Source organism: Pinus tabuliformis, chromosome J (assembly GCF_031772625.1).
Source record: "Pinus tabuliformis cultivar Carrire ecotype Pingquan chromosome J, CPIR1, whole genome shotgun sequence".
Taxonomy (NCBI): Eukaryota; Viridiplantae; Streptophyta; class Pinopsida; order Pinales; family Pinaceae; genus Pinus; species Pinus tabuliformis.
In genome coordinates this window covers 96,079,032-96,094,146 of record NC_142295.1, presented here as the reverse complement: position 1 = coordinate 96,094,146, position 15,115 = coordinate 96,079,032, and the positions used below count along the sequence as shown (strand labels likewise).

General features: G+C 36.5%; 1 protein-coding gene across 1 annotated transcript in view; it reads left to right on the top strand.

The window, feature by feature from the left end:
- Positions 1-12,714, top strand: part of LOC149225686 (myosin-9-like) — a 29,158-nt gene extending 16,444 nt beyond the window's left edge. The window contains 21 exon segments of the mRNA XM_089377277.1: positions 1,611-1,788; positions 1,940-2,145; positions 2,476-2,595; positions 4,793-4,891; positions 5,456-5,677; positions 5,878-6,017; positions 6,170-6,284; positions 6,380-6,427; positions 6,518-6,576; positions 6,578-6,599; positions 6,736-6,906; positions 9,345-9,497; positions 9,669-9,872; positions 10,421-10,561; positions 10,658-10,728; positions 11,098-11,197; positions 11,290-11,346; positions 11,611-11,667; positions 11,760-11,840; positions 11,958-12,040; positions 12,156-12,714. Of these exon segments, the coding sequence (XP_089233403.1) occupies positions 1,611-1,788; positions 1,940-2,145; positions 2,476-2,595; positions 4,793-4,891; positions 5,456-5,677; positions 5,878-6,017; positions 6,170-6,284; positions 6,380-6,427; positions 6,518-6,576; positions 6,578-6,599; positions 6,736-6,906; positions 9,345-9,497; positions 9,669-9,872; positions 10,421-10,561; positions 10,658-10,728; positions 11,098-11,197; positions 11,290-11,346; positions 11,611-11,667; positions 11,760-11,840; positions 11,958-12,040; positions 12,156-12,279 (2,451 nt within the window). The 3' untranslated portion in view covers positions 12,280-12,714.
- Positions 12,715-15,115: the final 2,401 nt, after the last annotated feature.

Here is a 15,115-nt window from a genome sequence, read left to right as displayed (position 1 = left end):
GACTCTAAATTAATTAGTTTTATGGCTTGGGATTTAATTTTGTTTTTTCGCTAACTAATTTACACAAGAGGGGATTAATAATTTTTTTTCACCCCATGGTGTCTAAGTATGAGGGACTATGCACTAAATTATTTTTTACATTAGATATTACAAATTGTTGGGGGGAATACACCTTTACATATAGACCCTCATGAAATTACCCAATTCTGCGACACAATATGATCTAGTATAGACCAAGTGATCTGTAATATAGCTTAAATTATTCCCAAACCACTTTTACAAAGACTCGATATAACACTAAGACTCACCTAAGACCTTGTCAATGAATTCCACCCTAGCTTTGGGGTTTAAGTTGGAGGAAAAACTCTGCCGATTATCCATGTTTAGAAATACATAATTCGGTGAGGTTAAAAAACCTCCTAGGATGATATTTGTCGCCAAAATCAAAGACTTACCTAGGTGTTGTTACAAAATTAAATGGTCATATTAGTCATTTACATTATCACTTGCAGAATTTGGGTTTACAATGACACATCAATTCGCTGGTTGATGATTTTGAACTTTGAAAAATTTTGTACATTGCTTCCTTGGACTTGTGACAAAATGGGTACAACAGTCCCCATTCCTTCGATATGTGTTGGAGGAGATGTACTTATTGCGGAGCTTTGGGCATGAAGAGGAAGGGCGCTTGGCCCAACAAACATCGAGACCATGTGGCACACAAGTGGATGTAGAGTGCTTTGTTTGAGGGAGTTTGTGGACCAATTACACACATTTCACCAAGGATCATTTCACTACCAATCATTAGGTTAAGAATCAAGATGTGGAAGTAGAGGAAGGAGTATAAGCATGGATTGCTGCCTCAAGCACTGTGAAGGGTGTCAATTTATTGCCTGAAATTGTCATCCGGGAAGTACATTTTAGACTCACTGAGAAGAATCTAGTAATGGAAATCTGGGTGCTAGAGGAAGGCTGACCAGTCTATTTGTGCTGAAAGCTGGTACTGCTCTGTGGCCTAGTGGAAGCAAGTCTGTTGGCTGTTAAATGTGTTGTGCATGGTATCACAGATCGAGCACCATGTGTATCAAAGGATAGGACTTATCTTAACTATATACCATTCTACAAACTGAATGTTGAGAATGGTGTTGAGAATGTTTCTAGAAACCCTTCTCGATGAGGACAGGGTTTATTATGATGAGTTAAAATTCATTAAAGGATGATAGATCTTAAAATGATAGTATATTTAATTCACAATGTGACTATAGCATATTAATAGTCACTATTAAATATTTACTTAGCAATTATGTCCAAATGAATGCTACAATTCAAAAAGACAAGTGGAATCAGTCATGCATAACTATGCAAGCATAATCTCAATCATAGATTAGTGTCACTGATTAATTTGTAGGATGTGAATATTGTTAAAAGATTATGGATTTCATAAACAAAGGTGAGCCATTTTAGGAACATCTAAGTAGAATGCCTCTTTTACGTTTGTTTTAGAATATGATTGAAGTTTATGTGCTCCAAGGTTCTGAAGTCTTGCATCTCTGTTTTTTTCAGTTAAAATGTGAATGAAAGGCACCTAAAATTTTGCTTTTACTGTTCAGATAGGGAAATCAAAGGTTTTCCTCAGAGCAGGACAAATGGCTGAATTAGATGCTAGAAGGTCTGAGGTATTGGGAAATTCAGCAAAAATTATCCAGCGCAAAGTTCGTTCATACATTGCTCGGAAAGAATTTCTTTCTTTGCGCAATGCTGCCATTCATCTTCAGGCCTTATGGAGAGGTATTTCATGTTCATGTATTTGTAGGTCTGCTGGTTCTAAATGTTCCTGCTTTTTTGGGTACTGCTGCTGCTTGTTGGAGTTGTTTCATTTTGTCTTGTTAAACCTTGCTAAAGTGGTATACAATTTTCTTATCGCTTAACATGTTTGTAGGAAACTGTTCACGAAAGCTTTATAGCAGCATGAGGAGGGAGGCTGCTGCAGTGCGGATACAGAAGCATGTGCGCAGATATCAAGCTCAGAAATCTTACACGCAACTCCGATTGTCAGCTAATGTTATTCAAGCGGGTTTACGTGCAATGGATGCTCGTAATGAATTTCGGTTTAGGCGGCAAACTAAAGCTGCAATCATTATACAGGTATGCTATTTCTTCCTTTGGCAAAAGGACAAATATCTTTGCAGTGTGATGCTTATATAAGGAGCTACTGTTACTGGAAAATAGAGCATTTATTATTCAATGAGCTTGACATCGTCAAATATAGTCATTCAATGAATTTGAAACAGAAAATGCCAAGACTTGTACAATTCTTCTATCTGATAAGCTGCTTACTAGCTACATAGCTGAGAATCTAGAAGTAGATAACTGCAGTTTATAGAACGCTGGTTGATCAAGATAACTACCTTTTAAACATAATGCACCATGGTTTGTGAAATTGACTAGTGCTGGTTTATCTTTGCTGCTCTGCAGGCTCAATGGCGTGGATATAGTGCTTTTGTATACTACAAGAAACTGAATAGGGCAGCTAATATTTTCCAGTGTGCTTGGAGAGGAAAGGTTGCTAGGAAGGAACTAAAGAAACTTAAGATGGTGAGTTTCTTATGGTATTTATGTTATATTATGAAATTTGAATTGCCAAACAAATTTTTTAGTTTTATGCAGCATATAAAAGTAAAGTTGTTTGACTAGGCATCCCTAACCATTTGAATATTGATTTAGATTTCACATATACAAAAATACCCTTTTTAGAGATAGACTGCCTAACCATGCACCCATAAAAGACATAACAGAAAATAAGCAGTGTAAACATAAGATGGTAATAATGAGTGACCCCCCTGAATTTTTGAAGACGGTGGCATTTAATTTGGGTTGTGGATGAGAGATGGCATTGGATAGGATGTACCAATATTTGGCATATGGGATAATGGATTGGGGAAGGTGACGACTTTATGATGAGGGAGTAATGGATTAAATTTGAATGCTCATAAGTAGGCTCATTATGTAACTATTTCTTGATGTGATGGCTCCATCTTGGATCCTAATAGCAATAGACTTGTCTAAGGTCCTTTTCCAAGTCATCCTATTCATTCAGTTTGGATTCATGAAATTAAGACTTGGTAGTTCTTGCAAATTAATGGCTTTAATGGTAAGTCTTATTAGAATAGCATTTGATCCGTTTGGACTAAATGCTGTCTCTTGATGGGAAAAGGCACATGCATGTGAATAATAAAATTATTACTAGTGATACCATAATAATATCAAAATCAAAATATTATTAGCAGTACAAATATTGAAGTCAACAAAAAAACATTTATGAAAATTATCAAGTAATGTTAAGGTAAAATCACTTTTTTTTTTCTAAAGTTTTCCATGGGTTGTCTCTTCAAAATAAATGTACAGCAATTAAATGATAATAGAGTATTATTTGTCCCAAGGAGGCAGTTCAATTGGTGATCAAATTAATGTGAAATCTGTGTAAATTGAGAGATCCAAGTTTCAAATCCCCCTGTTTGTGACCTGGTTTATGGAGAGGAGGACAGGTCTTATACCCCCAGAGGTTTACTAGTAGCTATGTGTCAGGCAGGCTGCTGGGTTCCTCTGGGATACAAAAAACAAATAGAATATTATTTAAAAATATCTTCATATAGGGTGTTTTATACAAAAAAGTGGGTAGCAAAGGCAGCCTCCACAAGCTCATGGTACAAAATTGCCATACAGGCTTTCTAGCTCCTTGTTTCGCCTTATCTCTGTAAACCAGTGAACTTTCTAGGAGACAACAATAGGGAGTAGTTGACTACAAAGCTTCGATGCCTAGATCTATACAGTCTCACCGAATTCACAATACCAAATAAAATGTCTCAACTTATAATTTTTCCCACTGATAGAACTTTTTAAGTTTTTTGTTGATACAACCCAACTGAACCAGTCTCTGGTCTAGAGCCATGGTCCCAAGGATCAAGGAGTAGGCTAAAAAGGTTCTTTGACTCAACCATAGGCTTCCACAAAGACAAAGACCTATGACAAAGACACTAGCACCCATTCCTAGGATTGCACTATTCTATTCCATCTCCAATTCTTCCACCAAAAAGTAGGGCCTTGAAGGCCCAACTTAAGCATAAGATTGTCAGGGAGGATCTCTTTGATACACGCAATAACCTATCTTGAAGTGTGACTGTGGCATTCAGTCTTGAGATGAGAGTCAAAAATATTGGCAATCTTATTGTTGTCTCTTCTAAATGAAAAAAATAACAGTTGTGGTAATTATTTGCTATCTGTGTGGGATGCCATCTTCTCATTACTTTATCCCAAGAGAACCCAAACAAACCAGGAAATTTCATATTGGAGCTGTTTCAGAAGAAAAAATGAATTCTTAAAAGCCCAGCATTTTTTTACGAATTCTTTAATTAATTAACTGTGGATTAAATTCAATTGTCTTTTTGACGTGGTGGAAAGGTCCTATAGATGACGCAGGTGTCAAAGAAAGTTAAAAGAACATAAATAGAAATATTGTAGTTGTTTAAGCATTATATGTGATCCTTGGCGACAGTAGAAGAATAATGACACTAATGATTTGAATATGCCATATTACTTGGATTGATCGTAGGGAACATTATGCATCTCAAACCAATTTTGATTTGAGTATTTAGTTGGCTGCATGTAATGCATCTAATATTGTGTCTCCTGTCCATTTACTTGATTGTCTCCATATCTGCTCTTAGTACTTTGAGCACATATGCTTGCAATGTAATGTGTTTTCATATTGTTTGTGACTATCTTCATTGTATAGGCTGCCCGGGAGACTGGAGCACTCCAAGAAGCTAAAACCAAGTTGGAGAAGCAAGTTGAGGAGCTTACATGGCGTTTACAGTTGGAGAAGCGTATGAGGGTAATTTGTCTTTCATTATTATGTTTTGATTCTATGTAGATGTTTTTAAAAATGGATGTCTGAAGTATTGAGAGACAAGGTATTGAAAGAGAGGAAATAAATATGAAAGAAACCTTAAATCGACAATAGGTTTTTGATATTCTAATAAATTATGTGAAAAAATGTGTGCCTACTACCTTTTTATTGGACAATGGAGATTGCAATAAAAGTAAATGCAAGAGTTTTGGTATTCTTTTAATCATAAGTTTCTTCTTCATTCAAATTATTTGGTCACATTTCCTTTCCATCTACGATGATCCAAAACATTCTCAGCATAAAAATGCTTCTAATTTGTGTGAGTCTACCAATATAGCACCTTGAACAAGTCCTATATCATCCAACTGTCTCTATTATTTTTCTCACATTGTCCAATTGATAGTACTATCCAATCGTTTTGTATTTGGTTTTGGAGCCTCCCCTAAATGTAAAATATCTTTTAGGAGTTCGATGTCTTTTCATCCTAGCTTTCAACGTTTCCTAAACCATGTTTGCAATAAGGTTGAGATTTGGATGTGTTTGTTGTAGGCTGACTTGGAAGAAGCCAAAGGACAGGAGACTGCAAAACTACAATCTGCTTTACAGGAGATGCATGCCCAAGTGAAAGAAGCCAATGACTTGTTGGCAAAGGAGCGAGAAGCAGCTAGAAAGGCAATGGAAGAGATAAAGCCAGTTATAAAAGAGACTCCAGTTGTTGTTGTGGATTCTGCAAAGCTCGAGATTCTCGCAAAGGAGAATGAGAAATTGAAGGTGAGTTCATATCTGTGAATTATTTTAAAAAGAAAGGGTTTCCCAAACCCCAATATATTGGTTTCTGATTCGCACAGAACTTGTACAGTTTAAATATTTTAGATATTTGTTGATGTTGGGGGGTTACTTTTCAGTGTTGTCAAGGAAATTATCTTCCCTTTTTCATAAGTATGATAGGCGGACTAGTCTTTTTCTCGCAGGATTTGGTAAATTCACTCGAGAAAAAAGTAGATGAGGCTGAAAAAAAATATGTTGAATCCGAAAAGCTTAGTGAAGAAAGGCTGAAAAAGGCAAAGGAGGCAGAGACGAAAGTTGAGCAACTAAAGGGCTCTTTGCAGAGGTTTTTAATATTCTTTTCCTCTTGCAAAGTTTTGGCCGGAGCCTTTTCTCTCTTTTTTTAATTGCTCAAATATCATGTCTCTTCCATGCATTTTATGTTGCCTTCAGGCTTGCCTTTTGCTTATTTGTAAAGCTCTCCTTTTGTAAATATAGGCTTGAAGAGAAGCTTTCAAACTTGGAATCAGAGGATAAAGTCCTTCGTCAGCAGGCTTTGGTCAAGTCCCCTATAAATACTTTCTCAGAAAGCTTCATAACTATAGTTACTCAGGTAGTTCTATTGTTCTACTTAAACCTAGGAATAATGAAGTTTTTTTTTGGTTTTGTTATATCTTTTGTTTGCTAACCAGTTTCATTTGTTTGTAGACTATGGAGAATGGCCATCATGAACCTATTGAAGTTACTCCCGTAAAAGTGAGTTTCCCCAGTTGCCTTTTCAATTTTATGGATATGAAGGTTGAAATGTATGATCCACATTACAGAACTAGTGGTACTGTTTTGCAGGATATACCAAGTGATGTGCCTGCGATCAAGGAATATGTTCAAATAGAAAATAAGCCACCAAAAACCTCTGCATGATAGACATGTATGCTTTTTAATCTTAATAAAGCCCATAGTTATAAATCTCTGCTGCAATGCTTTGCACTACCCAGTTTAGCTGTTTATTTATTAGATTTACAGTTAGGATGGCTCTAATTAAATCTCTTATTATTCTAATTCAGGAAAAAATAGACACACTTATCAAGTATGTCTCACAAGATATAGGCTTCAACCAAGGAAGGTCTGTTGTTGCATGCATTATATACAAATCACTTTTTCATTGGCGGTCTTTTGAAGCTGATAAGACCAGTGTGTTTGACCGTATTATTCAGATGATTGGCTCAGCAATTGAGGTAAATGCTATTGTCTTTATTACATTTTTGGCTATCAGATTATCTTCTGATCATGTTGTGTAGGAACACATTGTGTGTTTATTTAGCTTTCAGTGGCAGGAAACATTTATTTGTTGGACAAATTTGAAATGCTGTATCATGTATATATTTTAACTTTTCACAAATTTTGGAGCATTCGTTGAATGTATGCAAAGTTGCAAACACTGTTTACTTGTTTGCAATTGTGTAGCATACAGTCTTGTGTAGCTCTGTGTGAGTGTGTCTGTGATAAAATGCACATAAGGTTGCAATCGCGTGAATTTTAGCTGGATGTCGGCAAACATATTCATATCTATAGCCTTCTAGTTTCAGAATGGAAAACAACATGCTTTTCTATTGACTTTTATGATCACAAGGTTAATCTAAATTCAAAGTGTTTTCCTCTGATTATTAAATTTAATTGTTGAAAATTGAATGTTCCCCTGATCTCTGCTTTTCTTTACTAGGTTGCCATAAATGGATGAATATGTTTGATAGAACACATGTATTTCCTTTTTTAAACAAATCCATTATGATATGTCAATTGTTGCTTGTCGGGTTGGTGAGAGCAGCCTTATTATAAAGCCCCCACAATGATGTGAGACTCTTTGAATGTCCCCCTTGATTTTGAAAGTGTGATATTTAGGGAATCTTGAGAGGGTGGTGATAATACCTCCAATTTTTGGACGTGACTTCTTGTCTCCATTAGCCTCTTCCAAGGATGGTGCTTCTTCGGAAATGCTAGGCTCCTTGCTTTGTGCCGGTGTCATATCATTTTCATTGTAGCTATCAAATACTACCTCAATGAAGTGAATCTTTCCCTTTCCCAAATGTCAATGACCAGGTTCCCATGGCTCTTTGCAAGTGAAACATAGGTTCTTTTTTCTAAGCTTGTTTCGAGTTTCTTCATCCAACTGATCCTTCTTGGTTTTGTCCTTCTGAGATATCTTCTTGTCCTTGTCCTTTGGAGGGATTTGTGGTATGGGCGGAGTCTTCACTTTTGGTGTCGCACCTCCCATATCTTGAGTCTTGGTGATGGCCTTCAGCAGTGTGGCAGGTTTGAAAGCCTTGACCCACCCGTGCAATGGTTCAGCTAGACCTTCTACGATATTTAGGGAATCTTGAGAGGGTGGCGATAATACCTCCAATTTTTGGACGTGACTTCTTGTCTCCATTAGCCTCTTCCAAGGATGGTGCTTCTTCGGAAATGCTAGGCTCCTTGCTTTGTGCCGGTGTCATATCATTTTCATTGTAGCTATCAAATACTACCTCAATGAAGTGAATCTTTCCCTTTCCCAAATGTCAATGACCAGGTTCCCATGGCTCTTTGCAAGTGAAACATAGGTTCTTTTTTCTAAGCTTGTTTCGAGTTTCTTCATCCAACTGATCCTTCTTGGTTTTGTCCTTCTGAGATATCTTCTTGTCCTTGTCCTTTGGAGGGATTTGTGGTATGGGTGGAGTCTTCACTTTTGGTGTTGCACCTCCCATATCTTGAGTCTTGGTGATGGCCTTCAGCAGTGTGGCAGGTTTGAAAGCCTTGACCCACCCGTGCAATGGTTCAGCTAGACCTTCTACGAAGAGCATAACCAACCTCTGTTCAGAAATATCTGTCACCATAATTGCTAGCTGCTGGAGTTCTGAGATGGACTCCAGAGACCCAGTCAACTTGAACTGTGCTAGCTCTTTGAAGTGTATATAAGGATCCTTCTGGTCAAAATGCTCTACCAATCTTTGAGTGAATTCCACGTACAAGGTTATGCTGGAGTGCCCCACTGTGATCAGTCCAGGGTACCACCATTCATGCGCCTCCCCTTCCAAATTTAATGTGTTAAATCGGATAGTGTTTGTCTCCTAAATGGTATTAAGTCAGAAATAAGTGCCAACCTTTGTACCCAAGCCCTTTCTGAGCATTTAGATGATCCATCAAAAGAGGGGATGGGTAGCTTTCCTACCTTGCGCATCAGATCCTGGTTATGTTGTCCCCTGATTATGTTTTGTGCAACTTAGCTTGTATCATTGTTATCGACTTGTCTTATTTATTGTATGGTGTTGTGAGAGATTCTGTTTTGTTTCTTAATTTTGTATTTTGGTCAATAATTTGCTTAGGTTATTGGTAAAAATCGCAAATGAAAGCTTTTGTATCTCGTTGAATCTTATTTTGAATGAATATTATCTCAAGTTTAAACTTATGTTGGTGTTATTTTTTCTAGTTGTATGTTGCATGCCATATGAAAGATTATAGTAATTCAATACATTATATAGATTGAAATTTCAAAATGAATACATAGTAGCATATTTCCCTTAAGTGTTGTAGTTGACATGTCAGAATTTCAGTTTTTCATGTCATTGGTACCTCATGTTGGTTAAATATCATATGCTTCAATGCTAATTTTCAAACGACTTCCCTGATTATAATGCAGAATCAGGAGAACAACGATGTGCTGGCTTATTGGTTGTCAAATACATCTACCTTATTATTCTTCTTGCAGCGTACGTTGAAAGCAACAGGTGCAGCTGGAATAACTCCCCAACGTCGAAGATCATCTTCAACTTTATTTGGAAGGATGACACAAGTAAGGAGGGTTCTTTTTGTTAATGTTCAAATAAACTTTGTGATAGACATGAACATTCCTCATTCCTGTGGTAAACTGTCTCAATGAAAGCTGTGATGATACTGATTTTTGGGTGCTTAAATTATCTGTTTGACTTCTTTGTTCTTTTACTTATTGAACAATCTCTTGCAGGGTTTTCGATCACCATCTTCCGTGGGCCTTCCATTTGGAACTGGTGGGATGATTGCTGGGTTGGATTCTGTACGCCAAGTGGAAGCGAAGTATCCAGCTTTGTTATTCAAACAGCAACTTACAGCTTATGTTGAAAAAATATATGGGATTATCCGTGACAATCTTAAGAAGGAAATATCTGTGTTGCTTGGCCTATGTATCCAGGTATAAATATATTCATTATAATAGAAAATGGTGTATCTATAAAAGTTAAATCAGTTGAATTTAGTTTTGAAAAATGTAAGAGCAGTTATACTGTTATACATTGACTAGATAAAAATATGCATAATTAATGAACCAAAATCTAAAGTTGGGTGTATAAGCTAATTAAACTACTGTACCGTAAAACTTGCTGTTGCCGAGTTGACCAGCTGCCATTTGTCTGAATGCTTGGCAAATAGTTTAGACTCTTCTCATAGGTATTTTATTTCATTTATTTAAATTAGCTAGATGACAGCTGTGACTTATCGATTCCTGATTTCTTCTTATTCTCCATGTTAAGTTGAAAGTCAGACATTTTTCTAAATGCTACACAATAAATGGACTCTTCGATTTACTTCCACAAATAGCTATTTTTTACTTATTCAAGTATCGTTAAATGATGACTTTAAATCAGAGTCAAATTTCTACTTAATCATCTTTAGAAGGCTTAGAAACCCTAAGTATTGCTTTTATTCAAATCACTAATAGATCACTCTGCAATTTTTATGCAGGCCCCAAGAACACCAAGAGCAAGCGCAGTTAAGATATCTCGATCCCAAGCAAATGCAAACACACAGCAAGCATCTAACAATCATTGGCAAAGCATTATCAAGAGCCTAACCAATCTTCTCCAGACTATGCGTGGAAATTATGTAAGTTTATCTCTCTTCATTTCTGTGAAACATTGAATTGTTTGTAGGATCTTAAGTTTTTTTTGAGTTGCCTGCTTAGAATTTGTTTTATTGCAGGTCCCATCTATTCTTGTTCGTAAGGTATTTACCCAGACATTTGCGTACATCAATGTACAGCTTTTCAACAGGTTAGTGTCTATGGATGCAAACATATTTTTTGTGCTCTAACTTCATTCTATGCATTTTGAAGATTGCTATTAGTAGAATTGCATTTTAGATAAGATTTTTCGATTGGCAAAAATATGAGCAATAACGACAAGGGTATTTAACTATAAAAAGAAGGCTACCTAAGGCACGCTGCCAGCTGTCATTGCCATTAAAAGAGTCAGAAGATATGGCACCAATAGAAAGCATGTAGTCCACAAATTCATCATAAATGCAAAGAAATGGTCATCAGGCTGCAGATTCCTAGTGTCCAGACTCCAAACACAAGCTTGTAACATAAGTGGAATTTACATAAGTCCAGCAGTTAGATTGATTTATTATATTCTTTACAGCCTCCTTTTACGGCGTGAATGCTGCTCATTTAGCAATGGAGAATATGTAAAAGCAGGGTTGGCTGAACTAGAACTTTGGTGCTGTGAAGCAAAAGAAGAGGTTTGTCAACTATGTTGCCATGGATGTTTTTGTTGTTGTTTATCCCACTATTTCTTGCGAAATATTAAAGTTGGAACTTGGAAATGGTGCAGTATGCAGGCTCATCCTGGGATGCACTCAAGCATATTAGACAAGCAGTGGGATTTTTGGTAAGCAAACAAGAGTATCATTGTCGTATGCTTTTCTCAGAAGATATTTGTTTATGACAACAGACAATGGAGATATTGATAAAATTCCTTCCAAGTTCCATATTTATGAAATAATTCTCCTCCAACCAAACGAATCTTAGTTAACTACAGAAATTATGCAATGGCCTATTCTTCATAAGGAAAAGTAAATGCTTAAAAGTTAGAGAATTATTGTTACAGAAGGTTTTTGTTTGTCACATCAAACTCACTGTCTGAGCATTACAGGTTATACATCAAAAGCCAAAGAAATATTTGGATGAAATTGCCCACGATCTCTGTCCGGTCAGTGAATATTTATATTTTGATCTGCTACTTAATAATCTATGAAGTTTATTATTCTCCTGACTTGTTCAATTATTCTGATTGTTTTTCAGGTTTTAAGCATACAACAATTGTATAGAATCAGTACCATGTACTGGGACGATAAATATGGCACACACAGTGTGTCTCCAGATGTAAGTCATGTAGAGATAGAAAATCAGAGAGGATAAGCCAGAAATTATTGTCACTATTATAGGTCTTATTTCCTTGGGAATTAATTTGGCTGTCCTTCCTAACAATCATCTTTGTAGGTTATTGCAAGCATGAAAATGTTGATGGCAGAAGATTCAAACGATGCTCATGGAAATTCGTTCTTGTTGGATGACGACTTGAGGTAGTTATACTCTTTTGTTTCCAGCTCTCTTTAACTGTAAGCATTTTTGAATAGTTCACTATAATAGGGCTTCCAATTATCTAATGCAAGTTGTCAAATATTGATTTGTGTGCAGTATACCATTCTCTGTGGATGACATCTCAAAGTCTATGCAAGAAACAGATTTGTCAGATATCAATCCACCGTCTCAGCTTCTTGAGAATTCAGCTTTTCATTTCTTGTTGCCATGTACTCTGTAATACAGAAGGCTACATTTTCTATTATTTTCATCTCTCGATCGATGGCGTTATCAGCTCATGAGCAGCTATTCCCTTGCAACATACAATTGGATTTTTATCCAGATCTTGTCTCAGAGCAGTAGAGTACATGACTGAGGAGAATAGTTGCACCTAATCCGCCTCCCCTCTTCCCCCCCACCCAATTTGTTTTGTAATTTTATTATTGTAGAGAATACCATTTTTCGGTGATTTTTTGGTTTCGGATTGTAGCTTCTCCCTTGAAGGACTTATTTATTGTGTAGTCCCTAAGGGCAAATTGCCAAGAAGCTGTCATTACAGAAGATTATTCTTCTGAGGTCAACATTGCTTATCTGTGGAGATTTCTACTCATTTGATAAGCTTAGGGTTGCTTCTATTGAGATGCAGCTTAATCTGTGCTACATTCAAGATGATGAAGTGATCACAAAGGAAAATCCTTTGTTGTGGTGTGCTGCCATCTAAGGATTGGGCATGTAGTTAGATTCAATCTTAGCATTCTTTTTAGTTGCAGATATGTATACTTTTCATGTAAAACTGCCGGGAGTTACCATTGAACTCCCCAGAATGTAATATGTTTCTATAGTAGTACAGATGTTCATTGTAGTAAAAAACAAATGAGTTCATATTTGGTCCACCATGACTCTGCCAAAGCATCCAGATTTATTTAAACAGCATGTAAGGTGCTCTTATGGGTTGCATTCTAGGCTATATGGCTATAACATCCGATTTACAGATTACAAATTCTATACTATCCCTTTTGTCTCCAGCAAGTTTGTTGTTGGAAGGATCACAATATTTTTCTCCAGTCCCAAAAAACCTACTCTGAAGACAGGCTAAATGAGCTATGATCCATTTCTCTCGCGGCAATTAAAGTTTGGCAATGAATGCTGCTGTAAACTAATCTGGTTCAAGGAACTTTTGGTTCCAGCCAGTTCCTGGAAAACTCTGCTATTTAGGCTTGACAAATACTGTACATCCACCATGCCATCATTTAAAAGTAACAGAACATGAGCATGAATCTGGTTTGCATGTTTTAAAATCACTCAAAGTCCTTGCCACTCAACTTCCCAATGCTGATTACTAAAGCTCCCAGTAGAATCGAATCAAATAGATCTTGTATATGGTCACATTATAGCTAATTTGCAAATGACATTGCAAGGAAATTGATAACTAAATACTTTATAAATGTTCGAAATAACGAATAACAATTATACCGAGTTTAATTCTGTGAACCACTTTAAATTAATAAGAAAGAGTCAAATTTGATTGATTCCCTGTTTGTGAAAGTGCACAACATTGAGAATGGAAATTTCGAAGAATAAAATCAAATGCTTCCTTTCCAATTTCTTATTTGAAGCTTGGCATTTAAACCATTTTGAATATAAATTGGATATATATGTGCAATCAATTGTCATTTAGCATGCAAATAAATATTTCATGGTTGGAAGGAGAAATCCTAGGAGGACAGCGCAAGTTTAATGGAGGTTTAGGGTTCTTTCGAACCTAGGTTTCTAATGGAGGTTTAGGGTTCTTTAGAACCTAGGTTTCAATGCTTATTAGAACTAGTGGAGGACGTTACCAACTTTACCAAGGGAGAGTTTTTGCGTGGAATTGTGGGTGAACAAGCTTTGGGAACAGGTGAAGGTGACTAGGGTTTTATTCACCACAATAGGTGAAGGTGACTAGGGTTTTATTCACCAACAAAGTAATTTGTGGAGGTGTCTAGTAAGGAAGACAAATAGACGTACAATATATGATTTTATGATAATGGAGCTAAAAGCAGATTTAGAAGTATTTTGCTTCATAAGAGTCCTAGAAGGTTGAGAAGTGTTTGTTGAGAATAAAATATATATTAGGGGCGTGGAGACTCAAAGATATCATGGGAAAACATGTATAAAAAGGTCAAATTGGTTCTTGGAAAGGTTCTTACCATGGGTCAATAGCTCAACGTGACTAGCAAGACACTAGTAGGGTTTGGTAGGTGTCTTTGACAAAAAATTGGTGGTGTGGTTGGAAAGTTTTTGGAAGTCATAATTGGGTTATTATCCATGATACCATACTTTTATGTCTAGTTGGTTATCTAAGATACGAAGAAGATGTAGACAATCCCATAAAACATTGTGGCATTTGGGCCGACCATCGTCGAGATGTTTAGAGCTATAGGGAACATAATAAACTCTTTCTTGGACGTGTAAGATGTTTTTAACCAACACCTCAAGGACTATGGCAATGGTGTTGGTAGATTTGGACATATCAGGATGCTTGGTAGAGGAGATAGTATTAGTTGCTGGAGACATGTTTTATGTGTAGTTATTAAATTACTTGGGTATATTGTTTTAATGTGCATGTTGCCATCTCTATGAATATTTGGTTGTCAAATGTAGTTTGAGTTTCAAGGGTAAACAACGAGGCTTTTGAGCATTGGGGGAGGAAATTTTTGGAGAGAACAAAATAAAGGAAGTTAGTGGTTTGCTTTTTGGCCGCCCTCTTTTTTAGAAATTTATCATGGGACTAGGCTCAATATTTCATAGAACTATTTTAACAGGTTCCTAGACCACTTCCTAACTTCTTTTAAAGAGTGGACAAACATTCTCGAAACATCATCATCATCCGCATAAAAGTTGTCAATGTAATCTTGGAAATCATTGAGGGGGTCTTTAGTAGTAATGTTGTTTTCCAAGGGTCTATCTCCAAGGTAGTTTGGAGGGGGTTGGACCAATAATTTAATCTTGGTTGCTAGCTAGGGATGGGGGGGTTGACCAAAAATATGATGGGTTGGGTTGTGTATCTAAGAACGAATAGGAGTCCCAATCAATGA